General features: G+C 49.2%; 1 protein-coding gene across 1 annotated transcript in view; it reads right to left on the bottom strand.

The window, feature by feature from the left end:
- The window catches only part of LOC119979120 (lamina-associated polypeptide 2, isoforms beta/delta/epsilon/gamma-like), a 75584-nt gene extending 52463 nt beyond the window's left edge, over positions 1 to 23121 (bottom strand). The window contains 1 exon segment of the mRNA XM_038821127.1: positions 22856 to 23121. Within this exon segment, the coding sequence (XP_038677055.1) occupies positions 22856 to 23071 (216 nt within the window). The 5' untranslated portion in view covers positions 23072 to 23121.
- Between the last annotated feature and the right edge of the window lie 415 nt (positions 23122 to 23536).

Below are 23536 nucleotides of genomic sequence, written 5' to 3'. Positions count from 1 at the left end.
ACTGGTCCAGTTTAAGGACGGGTAGGAGACCGGCGGCGGCCAAAGTGCTGAGGGGGTTTATGGACCAGATGGGAGGGGTGGATCCCTGGAGGTTTGGGAGGCCGAGAGCGCGGGAGTATTCCTTTTTCTCCCATGTCCATAGGGTCTATTCCCGAATAGATTTTTTCATCCAGAGCAGGGGATTGATCCCGAAGGTGCAGGATGCAGAGTATTCGGCCATAGCGATTTCAGACCATGCTCCGCACTGGGTTGATCTGGAGATGGGGGAGGCGCGGGACCAGCGCCCGCTCTGGCGCCTGGATGTGGGGATGCTGGCTGATGAGGTGTGTAGGAGGGTCCGGGGAAGTATTGAGGGGTATCTTGATACCAACGACACGGGGGAGGTCCGGGTGGGGATGGTCTGGGAGGCTCTGAAAGCAGTGATCTGGGGGGAGCTGATCTCCATCCGGGCCCATAGGGCAAGGAGGGAGAGGAAGGAGGTGGAGAGACTGGTGGGGGAGCTCCTGAATGTGGACAGGAGATACGCGGAGGCACCGGAGGAGGGGTTGCTGGGGGAACGGCGTAGTTTGCAGGCCAAATTTAACTTGTTGACCACTAGAAAGGCGGAGACACAGTGGAGGAGGTCGCAGGGCGCGGTATATGAGTATGGGGAGAAGTCGAGCAGGATGTTGGCGCATCAGCTCCGCAGGCGAGATGCGGCTAGGGAAATTGGTGGAGTGACGGATAGGGGTGGGAATGTAGTGCAGAAGGGGACAGAAGTAAATGGGGTCTTTAGGGCCTTCTACGAGGAACTGTACCGGTCAGAACCTCCGATGGGGAGAGGGGGGATGGAGAGCTTCATGAACAGGCTATGGTTCCCAAGGGTTCAAGAGGAGCTGGTAGAGGGGCTGGGGGCGCCGATAGAGTTGGAGGAGCTAGTCAGGGGGATTGGACAAATGCAGTTAGGTAAGGCGCCGGGGCCGGACGGGTTCCCGGTGGAATTTTATAAAAAGTATGCGGATCTGGTGGGCCCCCTGTTGGTGCGAGCCTTCAATGAGGCATGGGAGGAGGGGGGGCTTTGCCCCCGACGATGTCGCGGGCACTGATCTCTCTGATCCTGAAGCGGGATAAGGACCCCTTGCAGTGTGGATCATACAGGCCTATCTCGCTCCTCAATGTTGATGCTAAGTTGCTGGCGAAGATCCTGGCCACCAGGATAGAGGACTGTGTGCCAGGGGTGATACACGAGTATCAGACAGGATTTGTCAAGGGACGGCAGCTCAACACGAATGTGCGGAGACTGCTAAATGTTATTATGATGCCAGCAGTGGAGGGGGAGGCGGAGATAGTGGTGGCGCTGGATGCGGAGAAAGCGTTTGATAGAGTTGCGTGGGAGGTGCTGGAGCGGTTCGGATTCGGGGAGGGATTCATCAAATGGGTGAGGCTGCTCTACGCGGCTCCGATGGCAAGGGTAGTTACCAATGGAAGGAGATCGGAGTACTTTAGGCTCTACCATGGGACCAGGCAGGGGTGCCCCTTGTCCCCCTTGCTCTTTGCACTGGCGATTGAACCTTTGGCTATGGCGTTGAGGGAGTCAGGGAGATGGAGGGGTCTGGTGCGGGGTGGGGAGGAACATAGTGTATCGCTGTATGCGGACGACCTGCTGTTTTATGTGGCGGATCCAGAAGGGGGAATGCCGGGGGTGATGGAGCTGTTAGCGGAATTTGGGGGCTTCTCGGGCTATAAGTTAAATTTAGGCAAGAGTGAGGTATTTGTAGTACACCCGGGTGATCAGGAGGGGGGAATTGGGAGGCTCCCATTTAAGAGGGCAGTGAAGAGTTTCAGATACCTGGGGGTGCAGGTGGCCAGGAGTTGGGGGACTCTCCACAAGCTTAATTTTACCAGGCTGGTGGAGCAGATGGAGGAGGAATTTAAAAGGTGGGACATGGTGCCGCTATCGTTGGCGGGTAGAGTGCAGTCCGTCAAAATGACAGTTCTCCCGAGGTTCTTGTTCCTTTTTCAGTGTTTGCCCATCTTTATCCCTAGGGCCTTTTTTAGAAGGGGGACTAGCAGCATCATGAGCTTTGTTTGGCGCATGGGACCCCGAGGGTGAAGAGGGTCTTCTTGGAGCGGGGTAGAGATGGGGGGGGGGGGGGGGGGGGGCTGGCGTTACCCAATCTCTCGGGGTATTATTGGGCGGCCAATGTGTCGATGGTGCGCAAGTGGGTAATGGAGGGGGAGGGGGCAGCATGGAAACGCATGGAGAGGGCGTCCTGTGGAGATACAAGCCTGGGAGCCCTGGTAACGGCGCCGTGGCCGCTCCCTCCTACGAGGTATACCACGAGTCCGGTGGTGGCGGCTACCCTCAAGATTTGGGGGCAGTGGAGGCGACATAGGGGAGCTCGATGGAGGCTCCGTTAAGGGGGAACCATAGGTTCGTCCCGGGGAACATTGATGGGGGATTTCAGGGTTGGCACAGAGCAGGCATCAGACAGCTGAGGGACCTGTTTATTGATGGGAGGTTTGCGAGCCTGGGGGAGTTGGAGGAGAAATGTGGGCTCCCCCCGGGGAACATGTTCAGGTATCTGCAGGTAAAGGCATTTGCTAGGCGGCAGGTAGAGGGATTCCCTTCGCTTCCCGCGAGGGGGGTGAGCGACAGGGTGCTTTCGGGGGTCTGGGTCGGAGAGGGGAAGATATCTGATATCTACAAGGTTATGCAGGAGGCGGAGGAGGCGTCAGTAGAGGAGCTGAAAGCTAAGTGGGAGGGGGAACAGATCGAAGACGGGACATGGGCTGATGCCCTGGAGAGGGTTAATTCTTCTTCCTCGTGTGCGCGGCTTAGCCTCATCCAATTCAAGGTGCTGCACCGAGCCCACATGACTGGGACGAGGATGAGTAGGTTCTTTGGGGTTGAAGACAGGTGTGTCAGGTGCTCGGGGAGTCCAGCGAACCATGCCCATATGTTCTGGGCATGCCGGGCACTGGAGGAGTTCTGGAAGGGGATGGCGAGGATGGTGTCGAGGGTGGTGGGATCCAGGGTCAAGCCAGGATGGGGACTCACGATATTTTGGGGTTGGGGTGGAGCCGGGAGTGCAGGAGGCGAAAGAGGCCGGTGTGCTGGCCTTTGCGTCCCTAGTAGCCCGGCGAAGGATCTTGCTACAATGGAAGGATGCGATGCCCCCAAGCGTGGAGACCTGGATCAATGACATGGCGGGGTTCATTAAGCTAGAGAAGGTCAAATTCGCCCTGAGAGGGTTGGTACAAGGGTTCTTTAGGCGGTGGCAACCTTTTCTCGACTTTCTGGCTCAACGATAGGGTACGGGGACAGTAGTAGCAGCAACCCGGGGGGGAGGGGGAAGGAAAAGGTGGGGAGGGGGCAGACGATGACTATGTTTGTTTATTTAATTTAAATTTATTTTAAGTTCTTTTGTTGTTCATTGGGGTTGGGGGGGTGGTGGATGTGATACATGCGTCGATACGGTCTGGGGGTGTTACAGTTATTATGGGTTATTTTGTTGCATTTCATTGTTTGTCGTCATGTCTTATATTTTCTGTAAAAAAGTCCAATAAAAATTATATTAAAAAAAAAAGAATTGTTGAAATGAGAGCCTGTGTGTTCTGCCTCTATGCTGTTGGAGTCCATCTTCAGTTTGGGGGTAGGCTGATGGGGGAGTTAGCAGCCCTCCTCCAAGTAGTGGAAACATGGTGGTTTCCTGAGTGTCCGCCTAGTTATGGTTGAGTCTTCTATGGGCAGGGCAGTGTTTTTGTCTTGAGGCAGTACTGCCTTTCCCCCTAGTATCCTTCTTGCAATGGCATACAGTGCTGGTTGATGGTTCCTGGGTTAATTCAGGCATTCTGCCCAAAGGAGGGGGGTTCTTCTTTGCTTTTTCTGGGTGAGCAGTGCAGTTATAAACCCTGTTTTGGTTCAGTGGGTTGCGACGGATGGGTGGGTCCCATAATTCTAGTAGGGGACAGGGGTAGTGAAAATTGGCCTCCCTCCCAATTGCTTGATGTCTTGACAATTCTTCTTCCCTTTGGTGGTGGGGGTCTCCCCAGTTGAAGCTGGTGTGATTTTTCTAGTGTCAGTGGGGTTGGTGCACTGCCCTCCCTGGGTGTGGTCGGTGACGTGCAGGGCCAGCTGGATGATATGATAGATAGATCTTGGTGTGTGTTAGAGAGTGCTGGACCAGGCCATGCCTGGTGCTATGGTTGGTATTACGAGGCCCCTTTATGCTTGGGACGTCCCTTCTTGGCACTTATTAGGGACATCCTGAGAGACTGTTTTTTTTGATGTGCTTGAATATCCTTGGTTCATTGACTCCTATGTGCACGAGGGCCTGGGTTTGAGCCGGGTCCTGTACTATGGTATAATCCTGTTTACCCCCCTGGTTGGGACGTTCCCCTGTCTGAACGAGCAGTTAGTAGATGGTGAGTGTGCGTGGGAGAAATACAGATCCTTGGTTGTATCCTGGTCCTCTTTCATCCGGTGATCTTCTACTCCTGGTAGTTCTCCCTGTATCTTGGATCAGTTTCATGAAATGCACTGACCATAATTTGAATCTGTAGCTGGTCTTCTTTGCATAAATATTGACATGATGATGATTGTTCTGTCCTGTGCCTGAGGTTGTGTAGAATTGTGTGGCATATTGTGTGTATATCCTCTTAGGAATGGGGGGGGGGGTCTCAGTGTATTTTTCCATTTTTGTTATGGGCATAAAGAATCCATTATTGGCTCCTGTTGGAGTACAGGCAGTCTAGAATCTGAGGAGAAGGCGGTGCGGTGTGTCATTGGTGCCTCCTATGATACTGGAGTTGAGGGAAATATGTGGTGTGTGCCTGAACATAGCATGAAAACTTTATCCTGAATTTGCGTGGCTGTTGCGAGCAATCGCCACATTGGAAGGTGTGCACCATTTTACCATGTTTTCATGGCCATATCCTTTTCTCCATTGTAATCTAGTAATCTGTGAGAGGCACTGAGTTGAGTCTAATGATTGTACTGAGGAGCTATATTGCTGTTCTCCTGTCCCCTCTGTATCCATGCATGTTGAGTCTCTTATTTCATGCTGAACTGTACCATTCCTGCGATTTTGTGTTAGTTGTTAAAATAAAAAACCTCAAGAAAAACACAAAAAAGAGTGAGGTGTAAAAAGAGAAAGTGGTGCTGAGGTTTAGGGAAGAACGATCACCATGGAGAGATTAAAATTAGGATGCTCAAGAGGTCAGAATTTGATGTGTAGAGATCTTGGAGGGTTCTGGGGTGGAAGAGACTACAGAGATATGGAACAGCTAATCATGAAGGGATTTGAAAACGAGAATGAGACATTTAAAATTGAGGGATGGCTTAACCGGGAGTCAGTGTAGGTCAGTGAGTATAGGTGATGAGTGAACAGACCGTAGGAGGTCAACCAGGAGTGATTTACAATATTCACGTCTAGAACTAATAAAAGTATGGATGAGTGTTTCAGCAGCACGTAAGTTGAGGCAGAGTGAAGTAATGATCAGAAGGTGGAAATAGGCAGTCTTTTTTTTTTTAAATAATTTTTATTGAAATTTTGCGATACAAACATTTACCCCTATTACATTTTAAATTATAACACCACAAGTCCCCCCTGGAAAAACCTCCCCACGCCCTCCCCCGCGCGCACCCCCCCCCCCCCCTCCCTCCCTCCCTCCCCTCCCTCCCCCCTCCCTCCCCCCCTCCCTCCTCCCTCCCTCCCTCCTCCCTCCCTCCCCCCCCCCCTCCCTCCCTCCCCCCTCCCTCCCTCCCCCCTCCCTCCCCCCCCTCCCTCCCTCCCCCCCCCCTCCCTCCCTCCCCACCCCCCCCCCCCCCCCCCCCCTCGCTATCGGTCTAGCAACCAAACCGTTTTTCCCTTTCTGCCGATGGCCTCGGGCAGTCATTGCCCGCGACCCCCCGCTGACGTGCTCCCTTCGTTGCTATCCCCCCCCCCCCCCTTCCTTCCCCCCCCCCCCCTTTTCTCCCCGGGTTGCTGCTGTTTCGGCCTCCGGTTCCTATCTCTGATCCAAAAAGTCAAGGAAGGGCTGCCACCGCCGGAAGAACCCCTGTACCGACCCTCTCAGGGCGAATTTGATTCTTTCCAATTGGATGAAGCTTGCCATGTCGTTTAACCAGGTGTTAACACTTGGTGGCCTTGTGTCCCTCCACTGAATCAAGATCCTTCTCCGAGCTACCAAGGACGCAAAGGCCAATATTCCGGCCTCCCTTGCCTCCTGTACTCCTGGCTCCACCCCAACCCCAAAAATCGCTAGCCCCCACCCTGGTTTGACCCTGGTTCCCACCACTCTCGATACCGTCCCCGCCACCCCCTCCCAGAACTCTTCCAGTGCCGGACACATCCAGAACATATGTACATGGTTCGCAGGGCTTCCCGAACACCTAACACACCTGTCCTCACCCCCGAAGAACCGACTCATCCTAGTCCCCGTCATATGGGCTCTGTGCAGCACCTTAAATTGGATGAGGCCCAACCTTGCGCACGACGACGACGAATTGACCCTCTCTCGGGCATCCGCCCATGTCCCATCTTCTATCTGCTCTCCCAGCTCCGCTTCCCACTTGTCTTTCAGCTCCTCTATCGGTACCTCCTCCACCTCCTGCATTATTTTGTAGATGTCCGAGACCTTCCCTTCTCCGACCCAGGCCCCTGACAGCACCCTATCACTCGCCCCTCCATCGGGAAGCAAGGGGAATCCTTCCACCTGTCGTCTGGCAAATGCCTTCACCTGCAGGTATCTAAACGTGTTCCCCGGGGGGAGCTCAAATTTCTCCTCCAGCTCTCCCAGGCTCGCAAACCTCCCCTCTATGAACATGTCCCTCAGTTGCCTGATGCCCGCCCTGTGCCAGCTCTGGAATCCCCCGCCAGTGTTCCCCGGGACAAATCTGTGGTTCCCTCTCAGTGGTGCCGCCATCAGACCCCCCACTTCCCCCCTGTGTCGCCTCCACTGCCCCCAGATTTTAAGGGTGGCCGCCACTACCGGACTCGTGGTATACCTTGTGGGGGGGAGCGGCCATGGTGCCGTTACTAGCGCCCCCAGGCTTGTATTGCCGCAGGACGCCCTCTCCATACGTTTCCAAGCTGCCCCCTCCCCCTCCATCACCCACTTGCGCACCATCGATGCGTTCGCCGCCCAGTAGTATCCGGAAAGATTGGGTAGCGCTAATCCTCCACTGTCCCTACTCCGTTCCAAGAAAATCCTTCTCACTCTAGGGGTGCCATGCGCCCACACATAGCCCATAATGCTGCTAGTTACCTTCTTGAAGAAGGCCCTGGGGAGGAAGATGGGCAAGCACTGGAACAGAAACAAGAACCTCGGGAGGACCGTCATTTTGACTGACTGCACCCTCCCTGCTAGCGACAGCGGTACCATGTCCCACCTCTTGAACTCCTCCTCCATCTGCTCTACCAGCCTTGAAAAGTTCAGCTTGTGGAGGGTCCCCCAGTTCCTTGCCACCTGCACCCCCAAGTACCTGAAGCTCTTTACTGCTCTCCTAAAGGGGAGCCGCCCAATTCCCTCCCCCTGATCTCCCGGGTGTATCACAAAGACCTCACTTTTACCCACATTTAATTTATATCCCGAAAAGTCCCCAAACTCCGCTAGTATTTCCATTACCTCCGGCATTCCCCCTTCCGGATCCGCCACATACAACAACAAATCATCCGCATAGAGTGATACCCGATGCTCCTCCCCTCCCCTTGTCAGTCCTCTCCAACCCCCTGAACCTCTCAGTGCCATCGCCAACGGTTCGATCGCTAATGCAAATAGTAAGGGGGATAGGGGGCATCCCTGCCTGGTACCTCGATGGAGCCCAAAATACTCCAACCTCCTCCCGTTTGTAACCACACTCGCCATCGGGGCCGAATACAGCAGCTTCACCCACTTGATAAATCCCTCCCCAAACCCAAACCGTTCCAGCGTCTCCCACAGGTATTCCCACTCCACCCTATCGAATGCCTTCTCCGCATCCAGTGCTACCACTATCTCAGCCTCCCCCTCCACTGCTGGCATCATAATTACATTCAACAGCCTCCGGACATTTGTATTAAGTTGTCGTCCCTTTACGAAACCCGTCTGGTCCTCATGGATTACCCCTGGCACACAATCCTCTATTCTGGTTGCCAGGACCTTTGCCAACAGTTTGGCATCTACATTCAAGAGGGAGATAGGCCTATAGGACCCACACTGTACAGGGTCTTTGTCCCGCTTCAGGATCAAGGAGATCAGGGCCTGTGACATTGTCGGGGGCAGAGCCCCCCCCTCTCGCGCCTCATTGAAGGCTCGCACCAGCACTGGACCCACCAAGTCCACATACTTCTTATAAAATTCCACCGGGAACCCATCCGGCCCCGGCGCCTTCCCCGCCTGCATCTGGCCTATCCCTTTAACTAGTTCCTGCAGCTCTATCGGCGCCCCCAGCCCCTCCACCCGTTCCTCCTGGACCTTTGGGAACCTCAATCTATCGAGGAAGTTCTCCATTCCCCCCCTCCTCCTGGGCGGCTCAGACCGGTACAATTCCCTGTAGAAATCTCTGAAGACCCCATTCACCTCTTGCCCCTTCTGCACTACATTCCCTCCCTTCTCTCTCACTCCCCCAATCTCTCTGGCTGCATCTCGCTTGCGCAGCTGGTGTGCTAGCATCCTGCTCGCCTTTTCCCCGTACTCATAGACCGCACCCTGTGCCCTTCTCCATTGCGTCTCCGCCTTCCTAGTGGTCAGTAGGTCAAACTGGGCCTGTAAACTGCGCCGCTCCCTCAACAGCCCCTCCTCTGGTGTCTCCGCATATCTCCTGTCCACTTCTATAAGTTCCCCCACCAGTCTCTCCCTCTCCTTCCTTTCTCTGTGTGCCCTTATGGAGATCAGCTCTCCTCTAATCACTGCTTTCAGGGCCTCCCATACTACCCCCACCTTCACCTCGCCCGTGTCGTTCGTGCCCAGATATCTCTCAATGCCCTTCCGGACCCTTCCGCACACCTCATCGTCCGCCAGCAGCCCCACATCCAGGCGCCACAGCGGGCGCTGGTCCCGTGCTTCCCCCAGTTCTACCTCTACCCAGTGTGGTGCATGGTCCGAAATCGCAATGGCCGAGTACTCCGTGTCCTGCACTCTCGAAATCAGCCCCCTGCTCAGTACAAAAAAGTCTATTCTGGAGTACACCCTGTGGACGTGGGAGAAAAAAGAATACTCCCTCGCCCTTGGCCTGCCAAATCTCCAAGGGTCTACCCCCCCCATCTGCTCCATGAACCCCCTTAGCACCTCCGCCGCTGCCGGCCTCCTATTCGTCCTGGAACTCGATCTGTCCAGCCCAGGGTCGAGCACTGTGTTGAAGTCCCCCCCCCCATGATCAGGCCTCCTGCCTCCAGACCCGGAATGAGGCCCAACAGGCGCCTCATAAAACCCGCGTCATCCCAATTCGGGGCATATACATTTACCAGCACCACATTCTCTCCCTGCAGCCTACCCTTCACCATCACGTACCTACCCTCCTTATCTGCTACCACCTGCGCCGCCACGAACGACACCCTCTTTCCCACCAAAATCGCCACCCCCCGGTTCTTTGCGTCCAAGCCTGAGTGGAACACCTGTCCCACCCACCCCCTTCTCAGGCGCACCTGGTCTACTACTCTCAAGTGAGTCTCCTGCAACATTGCCACATCCGCCTGCAGTCCCTTTAGGTGTGAAAAAACCCTTGATCTCTTGACCGGTCCGTTCAGCCCCCTCACATTCCAAGTAATCAACCGGGTCGCGGAGCGACCCGTCCCTTTCCCCTGTCTATTAGCCATGTTCTGTCCCCTGTTCGCCCCGGGTCGACCCTCCCCTTCTGACCCGTTCCCCATGGCGATGGCCCCCCCCCTCTCTCCTCCCGTTCTTCCCTTCCCGTCCTCAGCCTTTCCAGCAGCAACCCGGTATCCCCCCCTAACCCCCCTCCCCCCCCCCTGGCTAGGACCCCTCCTAGCCGCAGTGTATCCACCATCGTACTCCCGAGAGTCAGCTGGTTTTTGCTGACCCGGCTGCCCCTGCCACACTCCGACTCCTCCCGATGTGGGGGGGGGGGGGGGGGAGGGGCCTCCCCCCCCCCTTGCCATCCCTCTCTGACTCCGCTTCAGCGCGGGAAAAGCCGCCATTGCTGGCCACACCCCACTCTTCTCTCCTCCCCCTTCCTCCGTCCCGCGCGCGGGAAACAGGGGGGAGCCCGCGCTTTCGCCCGGCCACACCCTACCCCACCATCTTCAATTCCACCCCCGTCCCCATCCACACCGATAACAAAGCCCCCTTAAAACGAGAGGAAGAAAAAAGAGAAAAAGAAAACACGCATAACCCACTTGCTCCCCCCCCGTCCCGCCTCCCCAACTTAACAATATAACAATATAAATAACAAATCGCAAATAAATACATAAATACATAACTATGCCTGCATAACTAAATAACTACCCAATAATAACGTACTTAACCAACAGTAACCATAACCCTTAAAGAACAGATCAAAAAACAGTAAAAGCGCCCCCCCTACAACAACAATAATTAAGGGAAGTTGGCAACGGGAAGAGACACACAAAAAGGAACAAAGAAACCCCCCATAACACAAGTTTCAAAGAAACCAAACGATCCATCAACTTTAACCAAGTTCCGACCTGGCCTAAGAAAGACATGGGCCACTTGATCAGTCAAGGGTACTCGGGCGGCCTCGACCGCCGGCGTTCCCAAGTTCTAGTTCAGGTCCAGCTTTTCCTCCCGAACAAAAGTCCATGCCTCCTCTGGGGTCTCAAAGTAATGGTGCTGGTCCTTGTAGGTGACCCACAAGCGCGCTGGCTGCAGCATTCCAAACTTGATCCTTTTTGCGTGCAGCACCGCCTTCGTTCGGTTAAACCGGGCCCGCCGCTTTGCCACCTCCGCACTCCAGTCCTGATATATCCGCACCGTCGAATTCTCCCATTTGCTGCTTTTCTCCCTCTTGGCCCACCTCAGCACTTTCTCCCGATCGCAGAGACGCTGGAACCGCACCAGCACCGCCCTCGGGGGCTCGTTTGCCCTAGGCCGCCTAGCCATGACCCGATATGCTTCTTCCAGCTCCAGGGGCGATGGACCGGCCCCCTCTCCCATCAGGGAGCTCAACATCTCCGCTACATATTTCGGGAGATCAGGCCCCTCCAGGCCTTCTGCTAGGCCCAGGATCCTCAAGTTCTTCCGCCTCATTCGCGTGTCCAGCTCCTCAAAGCGGCTCTGCCATTTCAGGTGGAGTGCCTCGTGCACCTCCACCTTTCCCACGAGGACCGTGGCTTCCTCCTCCCTCACCGCCATCTCCTGCTGCAGCTCTCTTATCGACGCCTCTTGGGTCGCCTGGGCCCCCATCAGCCTTGTGGTCGTCGCGTTCATGGACTCTAAGAGTTCCACTTTCAGCTCCGTAAAACACCGGAGGAGAGCGGCCTGCTGCTCCTCCGCCCATTTTCTCCAATCTTCTAGTGCACCACCGGCCGCCATTTTGGTCCTCTTCCCCCGCTTTTTTTGGGGAGCTGCTGCCGCTTTTTTTGTCGCCCCTCTCAGAGTACCGACCATAAAGTTGGTCTCACTCTCCTCAGGGAGCCTTCCCCCACCGGGATTCGTCTTTACAGTACCGTCGGGGCCCTCCAATCGGCCCTTAAACACCTTTGTCGCAGGAGCTGCCAAATGTGCGACTTAGCTGGTCATAGCCGCAACCGGAAGTCCGGAAATAGGCAGTCTTAGTCGGAGAATGGATGTGTGAGTTCATCTTAAGGATAAATATGACACGAATGTTGTGAACAGTCTGGTTCACCTAAGACAGTTATCAGGAAAAGGAATGGTTTACTTGCTTGAGAATGGAGTTTGTAGCAGGCGCCAAGGAAAATGGCTTCAATCTTTTCAAGTTTAGTTGGAGGAAATTTCTGCTCACCCAGTACTGGATTTTAAGACAAGCCTGGATGAATATCAACTAGTAACAATGCATAAAATAATGCAATAACAAGTTTATTTAATCCACAAAGTTGTACAACAGCTTATAACAATGTTTAAATCTAGGTCAGACCAGCAAAATGAAATGTTTAAGTTCCTTCTGCTGACTGGAAAATGAAATGGATTTGGATTCAATCTTGCCTCAGCTGCTATTAAAGTGAATGCAAGTCCAAACACAGCAAATACAAAAATGGCTATAATTAAGACACATTTCTGCACCGATTACCTGGCACTAAAGGGAATGATGCTGACAACAGGTGCTTAAAGTGAGTAAGTGTCTTTGTACCAAAATATACATCCTGTACCTTGATAAGCAAACAAAAAGAAACCTTCCCAGAGTTAGAACATTTTCCCAGCTTTCAAATCTCTATGCTAAATTAGAATTGGGATTCTCTGATCCCAGTCCGTCCCGCTACAGCTGCTAATGAGAACGGAGAATTTGGCGCACCAATGGGACTGGAGATTCCTGCCGGCATGAATGAACGGAGAAATCTGCCCCAGGCTTTCTGCGATACCTTCGTAACAAACTGATCAAAAATAGTGTATCACAAAAGTTACTTCAACAACTCTTCATGGCTTACGAGAAATTTCAAGTAGTTCCACTTTAGATTTAGTTTTGATATTGCTCCAGAATTCGTCTTGGAATTGTTTCATAAATATATGTTTTAAGGTGGATTTTGCAAAGGATAGATAATGCAGTATGCCTGAACTATGATAGGAAGAGGAAACATTTTCTCCAAATTCAAAAGTACTAGTATTTTGCTTAAGCCCAATTTGGGGCATTAAAAATCCTTAGCACAGTGGGCTAAACAGCTTACTTGTAATGCAGAACAAGGCAGCAGCGCGGGTTCAATTCCCGTACCGGCCTCTACGAACAGGCGCCGGATTGTGGCGATTTGGGGTTTTCACAGTAACTTCACTGAAGTCTACCGTGACAATAGCGATTATTATTATCCCTGCTTGATGTCTGATACTTTTAAGCAGCTTTCACTAGAAACGCTGAGAAACAAACAAAAAAAGAATCAATGGCTTGCTGTATTATTCTGCATGCATTGCTGAAGTCTAAAATATCAACAAAATAAAAGCTTTAAAGGAGAAAATTCAATCCTCTCCACCCCTTCCCATTGGTGACTTTGGGAAGAATTAGCAAAAATTATGTTTTCTCCAGTTAGTTACACGTCGTTTACTTCATAATGCTTCGACATTGATGCAGGATCTTTAAAAACACTATTAATGCTAACAGATTTCTTACTGTTCACTGTATGTCACAGGATACACTTTTCTTTGTTAGGCAGCAGCATATCATTTTACACATAAAGGAGGAGTCGTGAACCTGTTCCTTTATGCTATAAACGCCCAACTGGTGTAAAAAGGAAGTTAATTCCTACTGGGTGCACGCCAATTTCAAATACAGCAACAGTTTATCTGTAGATTGACACTTTACTGGTTCCTCTCAAAGCTTTAAAGGAATCACAATGACTGCTTTATTTAAAATCACAACTTGCACATGTACTTGCAGATGAAAATGCATACCTAATCTTTGCCCAGGGGCCTGAGATTTGGCAAGCAGTTGCGATGTTTGGTATGATCCAATTCTACGCAGAGAGCAGAGTGAAGGGCTGGAGGTAAATTTGAAGTGGGTGGGACAGTATACGAAGGAGAGGAAGCAAACAAGGAAACAGAACACAGCAGAGGCAGGTGAGAAAAAAAACAGCATAGCTGAGAGAATACAGTACAAGGAAAGAACAGAGTTGAGGAACAAACTTGTGCAAAAATTGAAATGAAAAAGGAGCTGGAAAGAGATAGACAAGGACTTGCATGGTTAAAAGCACTGCAAAGAGTATTCGTTCTCAAATTTCCTCAATGCTTTCCAATCACAAAACTGCACGAGAGAATAAACATATTTTATTTGTTCAAATTATGGAATGTGGATAACGTTTATTAAATAAAATGATTGAGAAAGAGGCTAATTATTTTGGGAATGAGCTACAACTTCCTGTTTCAGATGAGACACTGAGCTAATGCTCTGTCCTATCTGGTGGATGTGAAAGTTCACAAGGCACGATTCAAAGAATCACTATTCACCTTGCAAAGGCTCACCATTCACCATACAAAAACAATCGGGGTAATTTTCTGCACATTATCCCCAAAGTCACAACGGGGAGTGTGTGGTGAATGTATAATTAATTCACACTGTATATCATTGTGTCCCTGTGGGCTCCATCTATGAGCCGTTGCGCGGCTCTGCCCACAGTGGGAGATGAGGAGCATGTACAGGGCTCCGCCCTTGGCTCCACCCACAACTGGAAGTATAAAGTGCTGCGGTCTTGCGAGCCTGCCTTCAGTTCAGCTCGTCGCAGGCAGGCTCAGTTGTAAGTTGGTTAAAGCCACAAAACTGAGTGAATTGATGGTCGCATCAATTTAATCGACTTAAAAAAAACTACCATGGAATCAGCCCTCAAACCTGATCGACTGGAACTCGATCCACAGGCCGCAGAAGCGAAGGAAATATTTCTGCATTGGCTTCGGTGCTTCAAGGCCTACCTGGCTGCGTCGGCTACCTCCGCTGTTACTGAAGAACATATACTCAGTCTTCTACACGCACGGGTGAGCCATCGTATTTCAACTCAACTTGATAGTACCGACTCGTACACCGAGGCCCTCGCGATACTCGACCGCCTGTACGTGCGGCCCGTAAATGAAGTTTACACACGGCATATTTTTACAACCCGCCGCCAGCGCCCTGCAGAGTCGTTCGAAGACTACCTGCGTGACCTGAAAGCTCTAGCACGAGAATGTAACTTCCAGGCCGTGACAGCTTCACAGCACATGGAACGGAACTTGCTGTCCGAGATGTGTACGTTGCAGGGGTCCGGTCCAATTATGTGCGCCAGCGCCTCCTCGAAAAAGGGGCCCAGAACCTGGAAGACACGGTAACGCTAGAGACCTCGTTAGAGGTCGCTTTTCAAAGCTTAAACTCATTCCCAGCCGACCACGCGACCCCATCGTGGACCCCCGACCAGAGACTACCCCAGGCCTGCGCCGTGCGGCCACCAGCCCACCACGGAGGGCTATCATGCAACTTTTGCGGCCAGCCCCAACACCCACGGCAGCACTGCCCGCCCACTATTTAAGACTACACTCTTCCCACTGTCAGCCGAGGCCCGCCAGGCCTTCAACTGCATTAAGGAGGACATCGCCAAAGCCGTCATGCGGGCGGTGGATGAATCCGTCCCATTTCAGGTGGAGAGCGACGCCTCGGAGGTCGCTCTCTCTGCCACTCTGAATCAGGCAGGTAGGCCAGTAGCGTTCTTCTCCCGAACCTCTCCGCTTCGGAACTTCGACGCTTCAGTCGGAACTTCAGTCGAAAAGGAAGCCCAAGCCATTGTGGAAGCTGTATGGCACTGGAGGCACTACCTTGCAGGTAGGAGGTTTACTCTCATCACCGACCAGAGATCGGTTGCCTTTATGCTCGATAACTCGCAGCGGGGTAAAATTAAAAATGACAAAATCTTGAGGTGGAGGATCGAACTCTCCACTTATAATTATGATATTGTATACCGTCTGGGGAAGCTCAATGAGCCCCCAGATGCCATGTCCCGCGGCACATGCGCCAGCGCGCAAGACGACCGATTACAGGCTATCCACAATGACCTCTGCCACCCGAGGGTCACCCGGCTCGTCCACTACATTAAGGCCCGCAATCTGCCTTTCTCCACCAAGGAGGTTAAAGCTGTCACCAGGAATTGCCCGATCTGCGCGGAGTGTAAACCACACTTCTATAGACCAGACAAGGCCCACCTCGTAAAGGCATCCCGGCCCTTTGAGCAACTGAGTATTGATTTCAAAGGGCCCCTCCCCTCGACCAACCGTAATATTTATTTTCTTAACATCATAGATGAATTCTCTTGCTTCCCGTTTGCCATCCCATTCCCCGATATGACCTCCCATACAGTCATCAGAGCCCTGCACAGTGTCTTCACCCTGTTCGGTTTCCCCAGCTACGTCCACAGTGACAGGGGTTCGTCCTTCATGAGCAACGAGCTGCGTCAGTGCCTGCTCGACAAGGGCATCGCCTCGAACAGGACTACCAGCTATAACCCCAAGGAAAACGGGCAGGTGAAGAGGGAGAACGCGACGGTCTGGAAGACCGGTCTTACTGACCCTACGGTCCAGGAACCTCCCAACCTCCGTCTGGCAGGAGGTCCTCCCCGACGCGCTCAATGCAATTAGGTCCCTCCTGTGTACGGCCACAAATCACACTCCTCACGAGCGATTATTTGTTTTCCCAAGGGGCACTACCACGGGGGCCTCGCTTCCATCCTCTGGAAGCACGTCCGGATACATAAAAGAGACCCGCTGGTAGAGAGGGTCCTACTCCTGCATTCAAACCCCCACTACGCATTTATCGAGCACCCAGACGGCCGACAGGACACCGTTTCGCTCCGGGACCTGGCACCTGCAGGATCTACCACTATCGCCGAGGTACCCCTCACACCACCCGACCCCCCACGCACAGCGCCCCGGCACCTACAGGGTTCCTGCGCCCCCTTTCCCCCATCACACCGGTCAGGAACGAAGCTCTGGAAGGACCACCCCCGGATTCACACCGAGCATCTGCACTCAGCCATCCGAAGCGGCTGCAACTCCGGTGCTCCGCTGGTCCCAGCGAACAATTCGAGCACCGGACCGACTAAACATATAGACCCATCACCCCCGCCAGACTTGATTTTTTAAACAGGGGGTGAATGTATAATATTAATTCACACTGTATATCACTGTGTCCCTGTGGGCTCCATCTGTGAGCCGTTGTGCGGCTCTGCCCACAGCTCCACCCACAACTGGAAGTATAAAGTGCTGCGGTCTTGCGAGCCTGCCTTCAGTTCAGCTAGTCGCAGGCAGGCTCAGTTGTAAGTCGATTAAAGCCACAGTTTACTTCAACTCGTGTCTCTGAGTGAATTGATGGTCACATCAGAGTGGAAGAATCTTTGTGGAATTTCTAGACCACAAATCATATCCCTCACCCAATGGGCCACTTTCCGGCATTTGGGTTATGGCACTTTAGGTGCATTTCCAGACATCTTTTAAATGAGTTGAGTGTTTCTGTATCTATTACCTTTTCAGGCACAACCTGCAGGCCCTACAGCCCTCTGGGTGAAAAAGAAACCTCATCTTTCCACTTTACTGCCCTCTGTTCACTGACTTCTTTGCTGAAGTAAATAGACTATTTCCATCCACTCTATCCAGACCCTGACAATTTTGTACATCTCAATCAAATCTCTGCTTAGCCTCCTCTGTTCAAGGAGAACAACCCCAGCCTATCCAGTCTATCCTCATAGCTGCAATTTTCCAGGACAGGAACCTTGTAAATTTCCTCCAAAGGTGACCAAAACTGCACATAGTACTCAAGTTGCTTTCTAACTAAAGTTTTACCCCCTGCTCTTATATTCTATGCCTCAGCTAATAAATGAAAGGATTCCATATTTACATAGAATTTATATTCGGCCCATCGAGTCTGCTCTGGCCCTTGGAAAGAGCACCCCACTTAAGCCCATGCTTCGACCCTATCTCCGTAACCCCACCTAAACTTTTTTTTGGGACACTTGAGGGCAATTATCATGGCCAATCCACCTAACGTGCACATCTTTGGACTATGGGAAGAAACCGGAGCACGAACTGAAGACAGCAGGAAGATTTGGGTAATTTCAACCTCTCAGACGGACATTAGTACATTCTAGGAGTTTGGTAGAGGGTCCAGAAAAATTGCATCACAGCCTTCTTCAACAGAGAAATGTCTCTACAGCAACACAAAAAAAATTCAAATGCATGCAAATGAATCGTTTAGGGAAGTTTACATTTGTCATGAATTACTGTTGATATATTTTCTTTGTTTAGAAACTTTACGTAAGTCCTGAAATGACTGTTATCAAGATGGTCCTCAAAATGATTTTTGAAACTATAAAATCAAACTATTTTGATGATTAACTTTTTTTTTAAATTCATGGCTATTACTTCAATGGCAATTTTTAATCAGCCAGATGCCAGTGTACCAAACTTATACTAGTTGTAAGGCATGTAAGATTTATTTATTATGACATTTTGATACAGGAAGCCAAACACTTGGGTACACTGTGGTGTTCAGTGTCACTAGAATGAAATACTATCTATAAGAAATAAAATGCTGGAAATTTATTGCAAAGCTATGGGACAGATTTTCTGTGTATTTTCCCCAAATGTTTCCCAAAATCAAATCAGCAAGTGATGAATTCCTTTAGATTTTCCAGGAACCAAAAACCATATACCTTACCCAATGGGCCAACATTGCTGCATGAAATTAGAAAATAAGTACAGAAGCGTAACAGTCAAGTGCATTCCTAGCTGCAAACAATTCAGTTTGCAATATTTAGCACCAGTCATTGAAAACAACTTATGAATGGAAGGCCTAACTCATTTAAAAACCAGAACCAGAGGACACCATCTCAGACTAAAGGGATAATCCTTTAAAACAGAGATGAGGAGGAATTTCTTCAGCCAGAGGGTGGTGAATCTGTGGAACTCTTTGCCACAGAAGAAGATAAAACATAGGCTGTGGAGGCCAATTCACTGAGTGTATTTAAGACAGAGATAGATAGGTTCTTGATTGATAAGGGGATCAGGGGTTATGGGGAGAAGGCAGGAGAATGGGGATAACAAAATATCAGCCATGATTGAATGGTGGAGCAGACTTGATGGGCCAAGTGGCCTAATTCTGCTCCTATGTCTTATGGCCTTATTTCTCCACCATCCCAACTCACAGCCTCGGGGTCACTCACTGCAAACAAAATGAATGCTTTAAAACAAATAATTCAGCACTTGGTACAGCTGATGTTTGGCCCCTGTCATCTATGAATCCACTGAAATATAATTCAGACTGTTGGTAATCTAGCTTTGTAGCGTACAATGAATGCTTTAGTAAATGGCATCATACAATCACCATTGAGGAAATCAAGTGAGATCTATTACCATTATAAATCACACTAATACTATCACACTATGCCTGCCAAAATATTCAGCTACTTTACTCTACAGTGTGGTTAGTATTTGGAATGTATTGTCTAATAGGGTGGTGAATATAGATTCAATAGTGCCTCTCAAAAGGAACTGGATAAATGAGGGGAAAAAATGCAAGAATGTGGGGAATTAGCAAAGGAGTAGAACTAACTGAATTGCTCTGTGAAAGCTGGCACAGGTTTGCATGTCCAAATGATCTCCTTCTGAGTTGCACTATTTCATGATTCTATGAAAACCACATTCAATCACCATAAATGGAAATTCCTGTCCGTTGTTGTTCCTCTTCTAGGTGTTTGTTTCTTGCAAGGGTATATAGTTCTATTGGTCCGGGCCTGGGAACCTTCACTCAAGTGATCAGTACATTTGTAAGAATTGGAGCAAAATTGCTGACAGTTGCTAAAGCATAGCAGGCATCACAGCTGAATCTGATCCTGTATTAACTCTACAACACCATATGCGCACTTCAAGCAAGCAAGTAATCGGGGGTCATCCCTGAACCAGATAACATTAGCTATTTCAGTACAGGTCAGAAACTGAATCAGAGACCTCTCTGGTATATATATCTAGAAGACCCACTCTCAGCGTTCATCTCTCTTGTAGAATTCTTCCATTAAGATGACCCTAAAAACAACAAAGGTCAAAAATAACGACTCACTTCTATGAACCTTTTCAAACACAGATCTTGGCACTGGATTATAATTATCTGACAGGTCCACCTACATAGCAGATGGCAAGTGCAGCATGTAGCTGAGTCATATGGATCAGTGGCAGCAGATTGAATTCCCAGTCTGTGCTGAGTTAGCCAATCTTAACCAGTATCCTCAATACAGATTTTTTCCAGCAGGTATCATAAGAGGGGGCAGGCAGACACAGTCAAAAAGACAAGTAAAAGAGAAAACAAATCGGAGAGAAAATTAAGAAGAAATTGAAATGCCTCTTTTACGTTTGTACATAATAAACAAATTCTCTATTCCACACGTACCAATGTTGAGTGAAAACAAAAGTAAAATCTGTGGATACTAGAAATTTTGGAAATTAAAACAAGAAAATGCTGGAAATACTCAGCAGGTCTGGAAGCACCTGCGAAGAAGGAAACAGTTATTGTTTTGAGTCGCAAATGACTCTTCTTCAAAACTGAAGGAAGGTAGATGGATGTCATTGAAAGGAGAGGTGGTGGAAGAACACAGGGGAAGGAAGGTTTGGGATAGGTTAGAGGGCAGAGAGATTAAATGACAAAAATGCCATGGAACAACAGGCAAAGGGAATGGTGATAATAATAATCTTTATTATCACAAGTAGGCTTACATTAACACTGCAATGAAGTTACTGTGAAAAGCCCCTAGTCGCCACATTCCAGCACCTGTTTGGGTACACAGGGAGAATTCAGAATATCCAATTCACCTAACAGCACGTCTTTTGGGATTTGTGGAGGAAACCAGCGCACCCGGAGGAAACCGACGCAGATGCAGGGAGAACGTGCAGACTCCACACAAACAGTGACCCAAGCCGGGAATCGAACCTGGGACCCTGGAGCTGTGAAGCAACAGTGCTACCCACTGTGCTACAATGCTGGTCATAGTAAAGAGGCAAAGCATTTGTCCAGAGTGCAAATCTCAGAATAATGGACAGCACGGTCCAAAAGAAAAAATGAAAACAAGATTCAAACCCACACATGGCAAAGAAAACAGAATCAAAATGGAGAACAGAGCTCATGGTCTGAAATTGTTGGACTGAATGTTGAGTCTAGAAGGCTGCAAAGATTCTTCATTTATACCAAATTCATAAATACAGAAAAAACTGGGCCATTCATACCATCACAAATCAGCCATCCAGAAAAATCCTAAAAGACCCCATTTCAGCACTGGATTATTTTTTTTTAAAGAATCCAGAGTGTGTGTCTCTGGGCACCTATTTCATGCACTGATTGTTCTGAGGGATAAATTTCTTCCTGTGCTTAAGGAAATTAACATGAAGCTACAAAAAAAACAATTGCAAGCCATTGAGAGATGAAGAGAGCAAATCCAGTGAAGGTCAGTCAGGATGAGAGCGTGGGTAAGCAGGACAAGGTGGGGTTACAGGGGATAGGATGGAAGCGTGGGGATAGGGTGGAGGTGTGGGCTTAGGTAGGGTGGTCTTTCCAAGGGCTGGTGCAGACTCGATGGGCCGAATGGCCTCCTTCTGCACTGTAAATTTTGTGACGGGTGTTAATTTATAGAAGTAGACAAACGTATGAGAAATTGCCCAGTGGAAGTGTCAAAAGCTTGTTGAGCTGATTCATGGGAGAAGGCAGAGAGTCAAAGCTGCAAAAGTAAGCAGCCTGATAGGGAACAGGATTTGAACCTTATCTCAGACTCAAACATGATGAGAATATTGCAAACAGTCTGACTCAGACTGAGTGCAAGCTAGGTCAAGGAGGAATGTAAAATTAGTGATGCTAGCTGAAAATAAAACCTTCAATTTAACTGATGATGAGCTGAAGAAAGGTATTATTGAAAATATCTGCTTGCACTAACCCACCCATGTCCTATTTTGATTCTTATTTAAAAATGCCCATCTAAAATGAATTTACTCTCTGAATCTTTCTAAAGAACTTGTGCAGAAAAGGTTTTTTGAGAGGTGGTGGGAATAAAGGATTTAATTTGTATTTTGTCTCTCTCCCCCCCCCCCCCCCCCACCCCCCCACCCCACCCCACTCAGTTCCCCCAAATGTTATTTCTGAATCAAGAGGCCAGGTAGGCAACCTGCTAATGCCACTGCCACCAATAGACACTTGCGTGGTCTAGATCAGAAGTGTCCACCTTTTGTGATTAGAAAACCCACAAAGTATCAAGGATCGCGCTTGCCAGTCGACTTTGTTACTTTTTATTTATTCTTTCCCCACCGTTGAGCAAACAATCTAAAAACAGACTTTTCTAAAGCTCCAGGTCCACAAAATTCAGATGGGACAAACCAGCAAATGAGAAATAAAACCACATGGAGTTGCCTGCGTTTTGAAGGCCAGCCAGCTTGTCATCGTTTGGGGGCCACATGTGGCCTTTGAGTCAGAGTTTCAAATTTTCTTCCGAGTCCCGGACAACACTAAACATTTATTTCGAGGGGTGAGAGAGAACAAAGTGGTTCAGTTGTTAATGTTGATACTGTAAACCAAGAAACTGACTATCAACAGATATTAACCCAAGTATAGTCAACTTGAACAAATTAGGTCAATTTATCAATTTCTCTCCTTACCCACCAAAAGATCCCAAGAGCACTAGTTATTTAAAACGTAAATACGTTACAAACAGAGATGAAACTGAAAGTGCAGTTTGCCAGCAACTCAAAAAAGACTTTCTATACTGCTAGAATTCCCCATACTAGGATCCGCTCCCAGTAGTAACGGCCATTTTGTAGCTTAAATATTTTTAATAAGCTTTGCTTTCAGTTTGGGGAATTATCTCTACTATCTCAAAATAAAACTCTCGGACAATGCGGCATTTTACGTGTGATTCCTTGCCCCTTCACACCCCCAATAAAAACCTTATACATTTAAGTTGGGTATTTCAATTTATAGATTTATATTATGCACGAAAACAATGTCATTTGAAATCCCAGATGTGAATAGAAACGAACAGAATTCAACAACCGCATTCAACTAACACAGGCAAGCTTGGAACAAAATCTTCAAAACAAGAAAATTCGCACGTAAAGTCCATTATGAGCAATGCCAACAGCGATTCCGACACCCACCTAAAAATTCAAATCTCGCAATTCGGCGCGTAACTAAAAATTATTGAATAATGACAACCATTATCACACTCAAATACAAAAACAGACAGAAACATATCGAGTCCCCTAAACTCACGGTGCTTTTAACTTCTGAAGAATCCTCCTCGTCGCTGGAAAAATCCGCCCTTAATTCTGACTTATTCTTAGAAGTAATGTGTTTTAAATAGAGCTTCACATAAACCTCTTTCTTCTGCTCCCTCTGCGGTAAAGACACGTTATGAGCAATTAATTCACTCTTCAGTCTGCTTTTAGTTAAATGAGACGGATCCTGGTTCGCCCCAATATCTGACATATTCAACACGAGAGTCAGATCACTCTTTTGTTTATAAATTAAGGTTAAAAACTAACCAAAGAAACAGCATACAATATCCCACTGCACACACGCATGTACGAATTACAAACTGTACGTGAGAACAAGTTGAAGGTGGATTGGACGGAATAGAAAATGGAACCCCATTGGAGGAACTGTTAACTCCTTCGAGGCCATATCAATGGCTACAGATTCTGCAATCAACCCCTTACGTTAAATAGTTTAAAACAGCACTAGCATTGCATTGGATTTTGGTTTTCCCGGATAACTCATTCTCCTAAGGTCCCTTTCAACATAAATATCAAAATTCAGACAATTCATTTTTTAATAAATGTTTTTTACTAAGGATTTTTAAGCTATACAAGACAAAGACAATTGTGAACATATATTGAAAACAAAAGAAAAAAATATATACATCGGGTGTCTTTTGCTATGTGCCTCGGTTGC

Source organism: Scyliorhinus canicula, chromosome 15 (assembly GCF_902713615.1).
Source record: "Scyliorhinus canicula chromosome 15, sScyCan1.1, whole genome shotgun sequence".
NCBI classification, from domain to species: Eukaryota; Metazoa; Chordata; class Chondrichthyes; order Carcharhiniformes; family Scyliorhinidae; genus Scyliorhinus; species Scyliorhinus canicula.
This window is presented reverse-complemented; position numbering and strand designations above follow the sequence as displayed.